This window comes from Hyla sarda, chromosome 2, assembly GCF_029499605.1.
Source record: "Hyla sarda isolate aHylSar1 chromosome 2, aHylSar1.hap1, whole genome shotgun sequence".
NCBI classification, from domain to species: domain Eukaryota; kingdom Metazoa; phylum Chordata; class Amphibia; order Anura; family Hylidae; genus Hyla; species Hyla sarda.
The window spans coordinates 276,741,681-276,758,168 of record NC_079190.1 but is presented as its reverse complement, the minus strand read 5'-3'; the positions used below and the strand labels follow the sequence as shown (position 1 = coordinate 276,758,168).

The window sequence follows — 16,488 nt, the reverse complement described above, 5'->3', positions numbered from 1 at the left end:
CAGTGGTGGCAGCATAGAGCACTGTGGTCAGACTGAATAGAACTATACAACTTCCTCTGCACCATACAGCAGCTGATAATTACTGGAAGGATTAAGATTTTAAAATAGAAGTAATTTACAAATCTGTTTTAAAGAGTACCTGTCACCAAACTAAACTTTTAATATATTGTTAAATATATTGTTAATTATAAGACACTTTGTCAATTTTACTTGCTGTTAAAATTCTCAACCTTTATATGTTTTTAATGTGATTGAAAAAACAGCCACTAGGTGGCTCTGTTCTGTTCTCTGGGCAAGTCAAACAGTTAGTTCGGTCTCCTCCCGGCCTGGTAGGAGAGAAAACTCAGGAAGTGCGTAAGGGGCATGGCCAGGTACAGCTCTCGCAGGCTTCAGTGATGTCGTGCCTGCTGGGGAATGCCCACTTTCTCCTGCTGGGAGCTCACTCAATGTGAGCAAGGGGAAAGGTATGATACAGTGCTTTTTAAAGCTTGGAAAAAATTTTAAGGGCAGGAGGGGTGTTAGTAGTAGTTAGGGAATATAATCTGAGTTTGTTTAGAAAATATGGTTTGATGACAGGTACTCTTTTTAACTTTTTGGCACGAGTTGATTTAAAAAAAAGTGTTTTCCACCGGAGTACCCCTTTAACCCCTTAAGGACGCAGCCCATTTTGACCTTAAAGGACAACTGCAGCGCTAGCAAATTAGGGCCCAAATGTAATAATATCACAAGTTATATGAGTTTCTAAATGCGATCCATTACCTGGCTGGTCCTGTTTCTCCGCTATGCCGCCACCGGAAGTCATCTCCTGGTCCCCTAACGTGCGTAGCGTCGACCTGTTATTCTCTATGGAGCCGCCATCTTGGTCGACGCTACGTCACAAATGCCCATAATGCGCGGGGGATTGCTTCACTCCCCCTGCTGCTCGTCGTGCCGGCCCCTCTCCTCCCATCTTATAAATATTCATAATGTTATTATGCGCTCAGCCCTGATTGGCTGAGCGCACAGTAGGGGCCGCTAGTACTGGGCGGTATGGCCTAAAATGAATATCGCGGTATCATGGTATTACCGCCTGTCCCCCCCCCCCACCCCCACCCTGCGAGCGGGGTCCCTGTGCCCACTAGCGGTGTCAGATGTGCCCCCGCGAGCGCGATCACTACCATCACCGCTAGCGGGGTCCCTTTGCCCACTAGCGGTGTCACAAGAATGCCGAGCACAAGCGCGATCGCTACCATCACCGCTAGCGGGGTCCCTGTGCCCACTAGCGGTGTCACAAGAATGCCGAGCGCAGCTCTGTTCCCCGTCCCTGTCAGCTCTCAGGGTACGGGAACAGATTCAAAAGCCTTGCGCGCAGCTAACGTAGTACTGTGCATGCGCAGTACTACGCAAATAGCGTACGGCTAACGCACCTAGCGCTGCCTACATTAGCCCTACGCTATTTGCGCAGTGCAGTACTACGTTAGCCGCGCGCGAGGCTTTTAAATCTGTTCCCGTACCCTGAGAGCTGACAGGGACGGGGAACAGAGCCGCACTCGGCATTCTTGCGACACCGCTAGTGGGCACAGGGACCCCGCTAGCGGTGATGGTAGCGATCGCGCTTGCGGGAGGCATTCTTGTGTCACTGCTAGTGGGCACATGGATCCCGCTAGTGGTGGGGATTGATCGTGCTTGCGGGGACACTGGCTGACAGGTGCAGCGGTGGGACACAGTAAATGGATTAGCTTCTATCGGGCCACAGAAGCACACCGGGACAAGTGAGGGCACGGCGCTGGGCTCTACAATTCATCCGGAGGGTGGGGCAGGGGCCCGACCGGTATAGCGGTATGGGCAAAAATCCATACCGTGGGAGAAAAAAAAAACGGTATCCGGTTCATACCGGTATACCGCCCAGCACTATGGGCCGCAGCCTATCAGTACATGTGGTGAGGGTGGAGACGGCTGATGAGCTGGGAGGGGGAGGATGGGAGGAGATAACCACAAGGGAAGGAGCTGTGGGCGTCACTGTATTATAATTTATTATAATTTCCTTGGGGGGGGGAGAGGAGGGGGAGAGAGCAGCAGCTTAACAGGAATCTGGTGCAGGGAGTCATGGGAAATGTAGTCTTTATGACATGGCTGCTTACTGCTACAGGGGGCAATTACAAGAGAATGGCTGGGCCAAATTTGACAAATGAGGTATTGTTGGAAAGGTCTTTGAAAGAGCTATCAGATGAGGTAAACTTTTTTTTTTATGTATGAGCGCTGCAGATATCCTTTAACGACGCAGCCATTTTTTGCAAATCTGACCACTGTCACTTTAAGCATTAATAACGCTGGGATGTTTTAACTTATAAATTTGATTCTGAGATTGTTCTGTTGTGACATATTCTACCTTATGTTAGTGGTAAATTTTTGTCCATACTTGCACAATTTCTTGGTGAAAAAATCAAAAATTTCATGAAAAATTTGAAAATGTTGCATATTTCTAACTTTGAAGCTCTCTGCTTGTAAGGAAAGTGGACATTCCAAATAAATGATATGTTGATTCACATAGACAATATGTCTAGTTTGTGTTTGCATCATAAAGTTGACATATTTTTACTTTATGAAGACATTATAGGGCTTTTTCGTTTAGCAGCAAGTTTCCAATTTTTCATGTAAATTTCAATATCTGAATTTTTCAGGGACCAGTTCAGTTTTGAAGTGAATTTGAGGGTCTTTATGTTAGAAATACCCTATAATGGACCCCATTATGAAAACTGCACCCCTTAAAGTATTCAAAATGACATTCAGAAAGTTTGTTAACCCTTTAGGTGTTTCACAGGAATAGCAGCAAAGTGGAGGAGGAAATTCAAAATCTTTATTTTTTACACTAACATGTTCTTGTAAACCCATTTTTTTTTCATTTTACAAGGGGTATTAGGTAAAAATGTCCCCCAAAATGTGTAACCCTATTTCTCTTGAGTAAGGAAATGCCTCATATGTGGATGTAAAGTGTTCTGCGGGCGCAGTAGAGGGCTCAGAAGGGAAGGAGCGTCAATGGGATTTTGGAGAGCGAATTTTGCTGAAATGGTTTTTAGGGGGGCATGTCTCATTTAGAAAACTCTCATGGTGCCAGAACAGCAAAAAAAAAAAAACTATTTTGGAAACTACACCCCTCAAGGAAGGTAAGAAGGAGTATAGTGAGCCTTAATACCCCACAGGTGATTGACCGATTTTCACTATAGTTTGACGTGAAAAAAAAAAAATTCACTAAAATGCTGGTGCAATCACAATTTTTTTATTTTCACAAGGGGTAATGGGTAAAAATGTCCCCCAAAATATGTAACCCCATTTCTCTCGAGTAAGGAAATACCTCATGTGGTTGTAAAGTGCTCTGTGGGTGCACTAGAGGGCTCAGAAGGGTAGGAGCGACAATGGGATCTTAGAGAGTGAATTTTGCTGAAATGGTTGTTGTGGGGCATGTCTCATTTAGGAAGCCCCCATGGTGCAATAACAGCAAAAAAAAACAAAACACATGGCACACTATTTTGGAAACTACACCCCTCAAGGAACGTAAAAAGGAGTATACTGAGCCTTAAAGAGTATCTATCATCAACTAAGCTGTCCCTAATCCCTCCCCTCAATCTGTCCCTGACTCTCACTGACTCTATCCATGTCTATATTTTTACCCAAAACCCCAAATAAATACCTTTTTTAGATCCCCTGTGGCTGCTCAGGCTCCTGCCGTGAGCGAGGGAGGAAGGGGGCGTGGCCCGGCAGGCTTGACGTCATCTGAAGCCTGTCAATCCGCACTTCCGCCCTTCTCCCTCTTCAACATCAGAGTGTAATAGATATCCCCGGCAAGGTGAGTGAGCTTGCGGGACTTGTACGCTCTGTGTCCCGAAGCAGTCATTCATTGTCCCGTGGTAGCGTGGCAGCACGTCGGGACTGATGTGCTCTGTGTCCCATCGTGCTGCCTTGCTACTACCGGACAATGAATGACTGCTTCGGGACACAGAGCGTACAAGTCCTGATCCTCTTCTGTGCTGCCCTGCGCTACACTGACATTTGGCCAGATGAAGCGGCTGGCCATGTCAGGAGCACCCGTGCTGCAGGCACAGCGCTCGCTCCTGCCTGTCTGATTGACAAGCGGGGAGCTGCGCTGTGCTCTTCAGTGTCCAGCTTCACTGACATTTCGGACTCATGCTGCCAGGCCGGGATGAGTCCGAACTCTATGCGCCGGGACATGTAGGGAGACCCCTAGTGGTCATTTTTTAAAAGTAAAAAAATATATATAAAGATACATTTTTGTTAATCACATGTAATTAGAAAGTTGTTTCTAATACATTGAATAACAAAATATAAAACGTTTTTTTGGCGACAGGTACGCTTTAACCCCCCCCCCCACAGGTGATTGAAGAATGTCCGCTAAATTTGGACGTGAGAATGAAAAATTTAATTTTTTTCACTAAAATGCTGGTGTTATCCCAAATTTTTAATTTTTACAAGGGGTTATAGGAGAAAAAGCCCCCCAAAATTTGTAACACAATTTCTTCTGAGTATGGAAATAACCCATATGTGGATGTAAAGTGCTCTGCGGGCAAACTATAATGCTCAGAAGAGAAGGAGCGCCATTGGGCTTTTGTAAAGAGAATTTGGTTGGAATAGAAGTCGGGGGCCTTGTGTGTTTACAAAGCCCCTGTGCTGCCAAAACAGTGGACCCCCCCCATGTGACCCCATTTTGGAACTACACCCCTCACAGAATTTAATAAGGGGTGCAGTTAGCATTTACACCCCACTGGTGTATGACAGATTTTTTGAACAGTGGGCTGTGCAAATGAAAAATTACAGTTTTCATTTTCACGGACCACTGTTCCAAAAATCTGTCAGACACCTGTGGGGTGTAAATGCTCACTGTACCCCTTATTACATTCCGTGAGGGGTGTAGTTTCCAAAATGCGGTCGCATGTGGGGGGGGGGGGGGGTCCGCTGTTCTGACACCATGGGGGCTTTGTAAACACACATGGCATACAATTCCAGCCAAATTCTCTCTCAAAAAGCCCAATGGCGCTCCTTCTCTTCTGAGCCCTGTAGTGCGCCCGCAGAGCACTTTACATCCACATATGGGGTATTTCCATACTCAGAAAAAATGGTGTTACAAATTTTGGGGGGCTTTTTCTCCTATTACCCCTTGTGAAAATAAAAACTTCTGGGGTAACACCAGCATTTTTGTGAAAAAAATCAGATTTTTTATTTTCACGTTCAACTTAACGAAAATTTGTCAAACACCTGTGGGGTGTTAAGGCTCACTATATTCCTTGTTACGTTCCGTGAGTGGTGAAGTTTCCAAAATGGGGTCACATGTGGGTGTATATGTAGTGTTTTAACCTTTTATTTTGTGGTAGTGTAGTGTTTTTAGCGTACATTCACACAGGCGGGGGTTCACAGTGAGTTTCCCGCTGGGAGTTTGAGCTTTGGTGGAAAATTTGCTGCAGCTCAAACTTTAAGCAGGAAACTCGCTGTAAACCCCCGCCTGTGTGAATGTACCCTGTACATTCACATGGGGGGGGGGGGGGATCTAACCTTCAACTGTTGCAAAACTACACCTCCCAGCATGCACTGACAGACCGTGCATGCTGGGAGTTGTAGTTATGCAACAGCTGGAGGCACACTGGTTGGGAAACACTAAGTTAGGTAACAGACTACCGCAGTGTTTCCGCACCAGTGTACCTCCAGCTGTTGCAAAACTACACCTCCCAGCATGCACTGACAGACCGTGCATGCTGGGAGTTGTGGTTTTGAAACAGCTTGAGGCACACAGGTTGGGAAACACTTAGTTAGGAAACAGAATGTGTTTCCCAACCAGTGTGCCTCCAGTTGTTGCAAAACTACAACTCCCAGCATGCCCGCAGAGCCGAAGGGCATCCTGGGAGTTGTAGTTTTGCAACATCTGGCCCTTCAGATTTTGCCAAACTACAACGCTTAGCATTCCTGGACAGTCTTGGCATGCTTGGAGTTGTAGTTTTGCAACATCTAGAAGTGACAGTTTGGAGACCACTATACAGTGGTCTCCAAACTGTAGCCCTCCAGATGTTGCAAAACTACAACTCCCAGCATGCCCAGACAGCCTTTGGCTTCACTGCTGCATTCTGCTGCCACCGATCCTCCCCGCCATTGGCCCCCCACTGTCTTTCGCCGTTCCCCCGCTGTTCCCCCGCTATATGCCGCCGGTAACCGCCGCACCATCTTTGCCCCGCTCTGCCTGGACTTCCAGAGCAGGCAGAGCGGGGATCTCAACTTTGAAAAGCCACTGACAAAGCCATTGATGTTGGCGGGATCTAATGTGTAATGGTTTGTCCTGACTTAACGCTTTTAGGTTGCTGGATTTCAACATGCTCAATATTTTGATCTTATGGAATACCTTTCCAGCAAAGGCTTATTTCCTTTTACCTATTGGTAACACATGTATGCTTTGGCTAAGTCAGAGGAAATAGATGTTGACTAAATGGAGAGGTATCCTGCACTGCTACAGTAATCTAGGGGCTATAAAGGTCTGTTTCATGAAGCCAATCCCTGTTAGTACATATGGGCTTCATATAGATCGATATCGTTGCTTAGGATCCTTCTCTGAGCAAGAATGGAAAAGCCACTTACTTCATGAGCCATACTTGTTTTACTTGACAGGTCTGTCATCTGAATGTCTACCATGTAATAATACATTTCCTGGCTGGCTGTAGCAAAATAAACAGTTTGAAGCCCTATTCTGAAAGTGATGTTTTGGATCAGTTTAGAATAGGTCGTGGAGAACTGTATCTTGGGTCTCTCCAACAACCTTCCCATTGTAGGATTGTTATCACCAGAAGATGAAGCCTAATCCTTTGCTGTTGATTAAAGAGGACATGTGGCCACTCCTGACCTGACATTTTTGTCTAAACTGCCACCTGGATTTGGAGAGAGATAGGAATAGATACTCAATTATTTCATAAGGAATGTATGTACAGTGACCCCCCGACTTATGATGGCCCCGACATATGATCATTTCAACATATGATGGCCTCTCATCGTATGTTGAAGGCAGCATCGACAGCGCTGACAACTTCAGCAACTGACAGATAGTTGTTTAATGTGCCCCGTGCACCCCGTTCTGCCTCCTGTTACTCACATGCTGTCCTGCTGTGAGCTCCGTGTAAGCCCCGCCCCCCAGTGCAGCCATAGCCAATAGCCTGCAGCATCTTGCTGCAGGCATCCAATGAGCTGCTGGCTGCCCTCCCCTTCCTTTCCTATAAAGCTGTAGTCGGCAGGATCGTAATGGAGGACATTCTGTCCCCCCTGAAGGTATTTAAAGAACTGTACAGTACTGTATGCGATGTCACACATCACATACAATACATATACACACTATACACCCCATACATCAATGTTTCCCTATCAGTGTGCCTCCAGCTGTTGCAAAACTATAACTCCCAGCATGCCCAGACAGTCAATGGCTGTACATGCATGCTGGGAGTTGTAGTTGTGCAACAGCTGGAGGCACCCTGGTTTGTTAAACACTCCCCATACAATGGTCATCCCAGAACCAATTAGCAGTTTCCCATAGAGATATGTATTCAACATACAATGGTTCCGAGGCCCCAGAACCAATTACCATTTTTACATAGACATATGTACTCGACATATGATGGTTTCAACATATGATGGTTCTCCTGGAATCAATTAATATCATATGTTGAGGGACCACTGTATTTACTAAAACAGACAGGCTAGGAGAGGCCACAAGTTCTCTAATTTGAGGTACAGAAAATTATAATAAAAGGGAAACAAAAATGAATCGTGACGAGATAGCAGCGCCCTAGGTGAAGAACAATATACCAGTAAGACTAAATAATTCATCCAATGAGGCAAGGATATATAATAAATGATGATAGCACTAAATGATTCATCCAAAGAGGCAAAGATATAGAATGTAAAATATTACTTTTACTGAAATATATTAAAAATGATTTCCATGATATCAAAGTTTACATGATTAGATTAGATAATCATGTTAACTTTGATGTCATGGAAATAATTTTTAATATATTTCAGTAAAAGTTATATTTTACATTCTCTTTGCCTCATTGGATGAATTATTTAGTCTTACTTGTGGTACAGTTGGTAAGGATTTACAGAGGCTCAGCTTGTGCCTCTATGTGGATTTGAAGGGCAGTCTCGTATGAAATGCTAGGTTCAGCTAGGGTCTTGAATAAACAGAAGTCTAAAATGTAATGTTATGAAGCTGAACTCTGTAACCTTGCATCTGTTCACAGCTTCCTCTTAGCCTAGCAGGGAGCATTGTTGTTACCTAGCGATGACTATGGCCGAGTGCTTTGCAGCATTTAAATGTTACGAGAGTTATTTCAATTTAAAGATTCTACTGACAATATTGATAATCATAATGGTGTATTAGAGAGTAAGATGCGTAACAGCTTTATCATTGATCATTCCCTGGGTTCATGCTAGTTATTGTTACGATCATTTGGAAATGAGGGAATCATGAGTAGAGTTTACCACGCCTTAATAAATAGCTCTGCCACGTTTTTTACTTATCTTGTACTGATCCTCAGATCCAAAGCTGAATTCTGATTATAATTGCACAGTTTACTTGCTTGTGAACCTGCTGATTTTGTTGCGTTCTGCCAAGAGTCTTGTATGTATGTGGACAGCTTGGCTGTCCCCTGATTTATGCAGGAAAAAGGATTCTTTGTCTTACTCTTTGTCAGACGAGATATGCACATACAGCAAAATCTCCCTTAGGGGACACCTCCCCTTTTTATTACACGGCAAAGTCCCATAAGACTTAGTGTACGTGCACCCTCCAAATAGTAGGGAACAAAAAACACAAATATGGGATAAAACACTCCCAAAAGTGGACAACTAGGCATATGTGCAGGCCCTACATTGTACACTTGACCCCATCAGGGGAGTACAGCCAATACCCCTTTAAGGGGCCCAGACTCCCAGGGGACCCTGACCCCCACTGTAGCAGCACCAGCACAGAAGCAAAAGACCGCTGTTTAAAAAAAAGACCCTCTGTGCCAAATCACCCCCACCTTTATTACTCCCGTGCCACATGATTTCCCCCTTATCCCCCCTGTGCCATTTCATTCCCCTTTTATTATACTCTGTGCAATTACATTCCTCCTTTGTCCCCCTGTGCCACTTTATTCCCCCTTTGCCATGTGCCAAATTATCCCCCCCACATTACCCTTTGTGCCACATCACTTTTTCCCTTCCCTCCTCCCCCCCTGTTGTTCTTCTTACCTGGCCAGCAGGCTCAGGTGCAGGGGCTCTCAGCGTGTTTGATGTTCTCCTGACGTCCGATGCACTGCACATACTGAGAGCAGCAGCGGCAGCTGTAGGCACTGAGGAGTGACATGGGAAGTGTCACTCGTTACTGCTGGCTCCCGGAGCTGCCCACAGCCTTTCAGTGAGTTCAGCGCAGAGGACGTCAGGAGAACGTCAAACCCACTGAGAATCCCTTGCACCTGAGCCTGCTGGCCAAGTAAAAAGAACAGGGGGAGAAAGGAAGAGAAAAAGTGATGTGGCACAAGGGGTGGGGGTGGGGTATAATTTGGCACAGGGTACAGGAAGATAAAGGGGGAATTAAATGGCACGGGGGGGGGTGTGAAATGGCATGCGGGACAAAGTGGGGAATAAAATGGCAAAGGGGGAGATCAAGGGGAAATTATGTGGTACATGGGGTAAGGTCGGGGGGGGGGTGATTTGGCACAGGGGAAATAAAGTGTCATAGAGGGTTCAAGGGGAGGAGGAATTAAGTGGTATTGGAAGGATCAAGAGGGAGAATAAAATGGCATGTGGGGGGGAATGGTACAGGGGATGATATGGGGTGATTAAATGGCATTGGAAGATTCTACTGTAACATAATTTTTAATCATGTTTTTGGGTAATTACTTATGAGCCTTTTTTCCCAATAGGGGACGTCTCTCAATAGTGGACAGTTATTTTTTTTCTCCCCCCCTTCCGTGAGTGTCTGCTATTGGGAGATTCTACTGTATATCAGAGGCATATAGCAGGAGCTTATTGTCCTTGCTGGTCCAACTTTCTAATGTCTTTGTTGAGCTTTATTTAGAAAAAGGCTGTTTGTACATTTTCACATCACCTTTTGTTTCATTTAGGAGATCCTTTTGGCCTCTGTCTTCCTGGTGGTGCATTAGGATAGATTTTTATCATGACAAAAGTAATTGAACTGTCTGGTTTTGTCATAGCAACAATTCACAGCTCAGCTTTCATTTTACCAGTGCTCCTTAACCCCTTAAGAACGGAGCGTTTTTCTGTTTTTTTTTTCTCCTTACATTTAACCTCTTAAGGACCCATGACGTATGCGTACGTCATGAGTCCCGGTCCTGCGATATAACGCGGGGTCACACGGTGACCCCGCATCATATCGCGGCGGGCCCAGCGTCATAGTGAAGCCGGGACCCGCCTCTAATAGCGCGCGCCACTGATCGCTGTGCCGCGCGCTATTAACCCTTTAGCCGCTCGGCTCAAAGCTGAGCCGCGCGGCTAAAAACGAAAGTAAAAGTGCCCGGCTAGCTCAGGGAGCTATTCGGGATCGCCGCGGCATCCCGAACAGCTGTAGCACAGGAGGAGGTCTTCTTACCTTCTCCTGTGCTGTCCGATCGCCGAATGAATGCTTCAAGCCTGAGATCCAGGCTTGAGCATTCAATCGCCGAAAACACTGATTGATCCATTCCTATGGAGATGGATCAATCAGTGTAAAAGATCAGTTAATGCAATGTTATATCTCCCTATAGGAGCTATAATATTGCATAAGAAAAGTGTAAAAAAATCATTAACCCTTTCAATTATCCCTTCCCCTAATAAAAGTTTGAATCACCCGGCATTTCCCAAAAAAAAAAAACATTATGTAAATAATAATAAAAATAAACATATGTGGTATCGCCGCGTGCGGAAATGTCCGAATTATAAAAATATACCGCTTTTTAAACCGCTCGTTCAATGGCGTACGCACAAAAAAATTCCAAAGTCCAAAATAGCGCATTTTTGATCACTTTTTATACCACAAAAAAGTGAATAAAAAGTGATCAAAAAGTCTGATCAGAACAAAAATGGTACCGCTAAAAACTTCAGATGACGGCGCAAAAAATGAGTCCTCAAAGCTCCCTGAACACAGAAAAATAAAAAAGTTATAGGGGTCAAAATATTACCATTTTAAACGTATAAATTTTCCTGCATGTATTCATGATTTTTTTCGGAAGAGATACAAATTCAAACCTATACAAGTAGGGTATCATTTTAACCGTATGGACCTACAGAATAAAGATAAGGTATCATTTTTGACAACAAATGTACTGCGTAAAAACAGAAGCCCCCAAAACTTACAAAATAGTGTTTTTTCATCAATTTTGTCGCACATTGATTTTTTTTCCCGTTTCACCGTAGATTTTTTGGGTAAAATGACTAATGTCATTACAAAGTAGAATTAGTGACGCAAAAATTAAGCCATTATATATCATTTTAGGTGAAAATTTTTAAGAGTTATGATTTTTTTAAGTTAAGGAGGAAAAATTGAAAATGAAAAAAGGAAAAAGCCCGGGTCCTTAAGGGGTTAAAAATCCTAACCCTTTCAATTTTGCACCTACAGACCCATATGATGGCTTGTTTTTTTCGCCACCAATTGTTCTTCGTAATGACATGAGTAATTTTACCAATCTACGTGGAAACCCAAATAAAAAAATTGTGAGGGGGGACAAAATTGAAAAAAAAAAAGCCATTTTGTAACTTTGGGGGCTTTCGTTTCTACGCAGTGCATGTTTCTGCAAAAATTACACCTTATCTTTATTCTGTAGTTCCATGCAATTAAAATGATACGCTACTTATGTTGGTTTGATTTTGTTTTACTTCTGGAAAAAATCCTAACTACGTGCACCAAAATCAATATGTTTAAAAATTTCCTCTTCTGACCCTTATAACTTTTTTTTTTCCCACATACAGGGCTATATGAGGGCTCATTTTTTGTGCCATGGTCTGACCTTTTTATCAATACCATTTTCGTTTTGATCGCTTTTTATTCATTTTTTTATGGTATAAAAAGTGACAAAAAAATGCTATTTTGGACTTTTACGTGTACGCCATTGACCGTGCAGTTTAATTATTAGATGGGCCAAGTGGTTCTTATCTGCTAACACATTTTATGTTTTTGTGGGTGACAGATGTTGTTTTATATCCTCCCTCACAATCGTCTGTTTAATGGACAAACATGTATCTATTAAACAGATGCCACTATAGCCTTTTGGGGACAGATGTCCTGCGTGGGACTGTTTTTTTTTTTATCCCGGTCCACTAGATTTTTGACTATTACTGCCTTCTCCCATAAGGTGTGTGTTTCACTCCCGCAGCGTGTGTCCAATTCTAATTGTTCCAACAAAAATGTTGTCACAGCCTTTAGAGAGAGCTCCCCCTCTGCATTGTCATTACCCCTAGTTCCATTTCATCAGCCCCCTGTGGATTTTCAGAGGTTTGCGGGACCTGCTGTGTGTGTCCTTTGACTGCCCGCTCTAGACTTAAAGCCACCTACACCTGCAAGTTTTATATCGGGACCTGCAGGATCCCAATCCCATTGCAGTTCTTTAGCACCCATCGCCAGATACATTATGATGTCATGTGTGTACGAATATATCATGACAAAGCTTACAACTTATCCTTTAACAGATCCTAATTTAGTTTGTGGGTGACTGATGTCACTGTTAGGATTGGACACCCCTTTTGTTAAATGTATAGCTCAGGAGCTCTTTCCAGCATATAACATAAGTAAAATATAATGTGAACAGGGCCTACATTAGAAACTCTAACTGCACAGAACAGAACTGAAGCCATTTCTTCAAGGCCTGCATACAGTATAGATGTGGTCAGAAGTATACAGAAGCGGGACTTTTTTTTTTTTTTTATCCCGGCCGCTAGATTTCTGACTTTTACTGCCTGCTCCTGCAAGGTGTGTGTTCCAATTCTTCCCGTTCCCACAAACATCTTGTCACAGTTTTTAGAGACAGCTCCCCCTGTACAATTTCATTACCCCCAGTTCTGTTTAATCGCCCCTTGTGCCATTTCATCAGCCCCCTGTGAAACTTCAGAGATTTGCGGAACCTTCTGTGTGTGTCCTTTGAATAAATAAATGTAAAACAATGCAACTAAATCAATCAATACAACATAAAGCAAACTAATTGCAAATGTTATCAGTATCATACAGATTAAAGCTGTGCCACAAAGCTTGTTTAGAAATGTCTGGTCTGAGGAAGGAGTGTCCTACTATGACCACTGCCTTGAATGGACCTTGAGATCTGATATCCACAGAAGTTTGTAGGGCAGTGGGGTAATTGATCTGGTTATGAATTTTGTCCTGTTATCTTTAAAATACCCATCCATAAAAAAGGCAGTGTTTTCAGAAGCTAATTTAAAAACTGCATTTCTTTGAAGATAAAGTTGGGTATAGCTGAGGTTTGGTACGGCATGTGCTGAAAGTGGATGCCAGGGTGTTTCTTATATACCTCTGTTTTGGCTAAGGTCTTTGGCTTCACTGAAAAAACAGCGAGCCTTTACCTGGGTGAAAAAAAAAAGATCTGACTTAATGAAGTGGCATAATTACATGGTTAACACCAAAAAAGAGAAGAACCAAACTACTATAAAAAGTAGGTGGGAGTACACTTGCTAAATAGGAACGCCGAAAACGTGTATCAAACAGTGCACACAAAGACATGAAATCATTATAAATCCATATACTTTATTAAATTCACAAAGTTAAAACATGCATAGAAAGGGTGCAGAATGTATAAAAAAGGCACTGAATCACTATGGAAAGGCAGGTATGAGTCTGTATGAGATATAATATACCAGAATAATCACATAAATAGATGGCAATAGGGGTTATAAATACAAGGGAACCTCAGTATAAGACTATGACAAACATATGTCAAATGAAAGAAAACCTGATGCCCAACCAGATGATCAAGAATGCCAGATCATACCTACCAACCCCAACGATTGTTTTGCTTCTAAAGTGCTTCCTCAGGGGGTGTGGGTACCTGCCTTTCCATAGTGATTCAGTGCCTTTTTTATACATTCTGCACCCTTTCTATGCATGTTTTAACTTTGTGAATTTAATAAAGTATATGGATTTATAATGATTTCATGTTTTTGGGTGCACTGTTTGATACACGTTTTCGGCGTTCATAATTACATGGTTGCAGAGGTACCAAACGTAACCAGGGCGCTAACATCACCCTATGACATGATAACAGTGGTGTGATGATGAACTAATCTAACCACTTAGTAATATACAGTGGATCCATACAGTGTGATGTGCAGCGCATACACAGTCCACAGGAATTTTTCTTGCAGTTGTAAAGGTCTACAGTACTGGATGCATTGAGTGGGCTGCAGAGAACAAAGACGCATGGGGTGTTTTCCCCAACGTGTTTCCAAATATGAGCACACTTATGCAGTGTACATACCAGTCTGTGTTACCCTGTATGGTTTCTCTGGAATTTACACTCTTCAAGTGTCAAGTGTTTTTTCTGTAGTGTGGCTTTTATACATAACTCATGTTCATATGGAGATTTGGTGCTCGGAATGCGAAGGCTAATGTTAAATTATAATGTAACTTGCAATAGAAGCTTAGGGAATTTCTAACTCTAGGACTTTGCCAAAGAGCGTTGTACTGTTTCTGGCAAGACTTCCGTGCAGCTGAGTGTGAAAAGTAGTGAAGCAGAATATATTCAGGCAGATGACAGATCACAACATTTAAGCAGAAGAGGTATAACCTAGATTCTTAATATATAGGATTATTTTCAAAAAGCAAAATACATGCCTTTTTATTTGGTTTGGTTTTGATTTGAGTCTCTGTAAGAGAAGGATTATTTCAATCCTAATAAATAGTTTATTTTAAAGTTTGGCAGTTCCCTAGAACTGGTGTTTTTTAAATGAAATGTAATGACATTTTCATCAGGCATAGCTTAAAGCAGTATATAATAAAGAAGAAAAGTAAATGAACATATAGGCGCTGCCTAGTGCCATTACCCAATTTTATGGTTGCAGATAATAGAGAAAATAGATGCATTTGCCTTATGATGTTGGGCTAAGAGCTCAAGAGGTTAAAAGATGTACTGTGGCTGCCTCCTACCCATAACCGTTATGTAGAAAAGGAAACCGATCGTCTGGGCATCCGGATAGCTGAAAGAAAACTGGGTCTATTGGGGAGCTTGCGGCGGGGGTCCCCTACCTTAATCGCAGACACTGTATAAAATAAATTAAGGGGAATTTTATTGTACAATTGTACAATGCATTTTGGGAGTCCCAGCTCCCTTTGTCAAGTCTTTCTGGAAAGACTTGACAAAGGGAGTTGGAACTCAGGAAACGCGTACGTTCATGCGTTAACAAACTGCTGCAGATTATATAGGTAGCAACATAAACATCTTGCAGAAATCACGCAGCCGAAAAACTACTTGCATGAGCATAATATTTATCTGTGAACTTACCCTTATAAAAGGTCCTTTTTAAATTGTTTTTCAAAGGGAATACAGGTACATACTAAAACACATCAGGAGAGGCAACATTTCATTTTTAAAGGTCCTCTGTATGTTTTGCTTATCCACCTTTCTGTTGTTTTTTTCATTACAGTTTCTGCCACTGCCTTCTATAAAGCACAACCAGTTATTCAGTTCATGTGTGAAGTTCTAGATATTCATAACATTGATGAACAACCACGACCTCTGACCGATTCTCACCGGGTAAAATTCACCAAAGAGATAAAGGGTAAGTGGTAATTTTTCTTTAGAAGCATTACAAATATTATAAGACTGCCGTATTATATATCTGTCTTTAACAGAGGATCGTTGGAATAAGATGTGATACATTTATTTAGAGGTGGAAACCTCTTCACATATTTGACATACCTTTGCCATCCATGCATCACAAATTGAATTCTATGGCAGCTTTGAGCAAGTATAGATGTGTGCTGACATAAATTCTAGTAAATCTGTTGGGCAGAAGGAGGGTACGCCCTCTTCCGATAAGGCTGGACTAAGTAGGTTTGCTCTGCTGTTGCCTTTTCTTTTTAGTTGTTTTTAAGTGTGTTATATCTTCTACGTATTTGGAAATAATAATAATAATAATTTTTGTAATTTTCCATACCTTTGTTTCACAAGTGTTCTATTTGTTGATTTGTTTTCTAACCTAGCCAGTGATTTGACATACAGTTGTAGCACTCCTTAGATACATGGCTTAGCTGTGTTCACATTAGTTTGACACCTGATCAAATTTTAGTGCACATGCATCAATGTCTATAACAAACTCCTCATTATTGCTATTGGAAAGAGATAGTTTATCAATAGCATTTATATTAAAGGGGTACTCCGCCCCTAGACATCTTATCCCCTATCCAAAGCATAGGGGATAAGATGTCAGATCGCCGGGGTCCCGCTGCTGGGGACCACGGGGATCGCTGCTGCAGCACCC

At 42.7% G+C, this 16,488-nt stretch overlaps 1 protein-coding gene across 2 annotated transcripts in view; it reads left to right on the top strand.

Moving 5' to 3' along the window:
- LOC130356122 (protein argonaute-3) overlaps positions 1–16,488 on the top strand; it is a 157,413-nt gene that overhangs the window by 65,078 nt on the left and 75,847 nt on the right. For both annotated transcript variants that reach the window (XM_056557187.1, XM_056557186.1), the window contains exon 6: positions 15,652–15,786. In XM_056557187.1, coding sequence (XP_056413162.1) covers positions 15,652–15,786 — 135 coding nt within the window. The remainder of the gene's footprint in view (positions 1–15,651; positions 15,787–16,488) is intronic.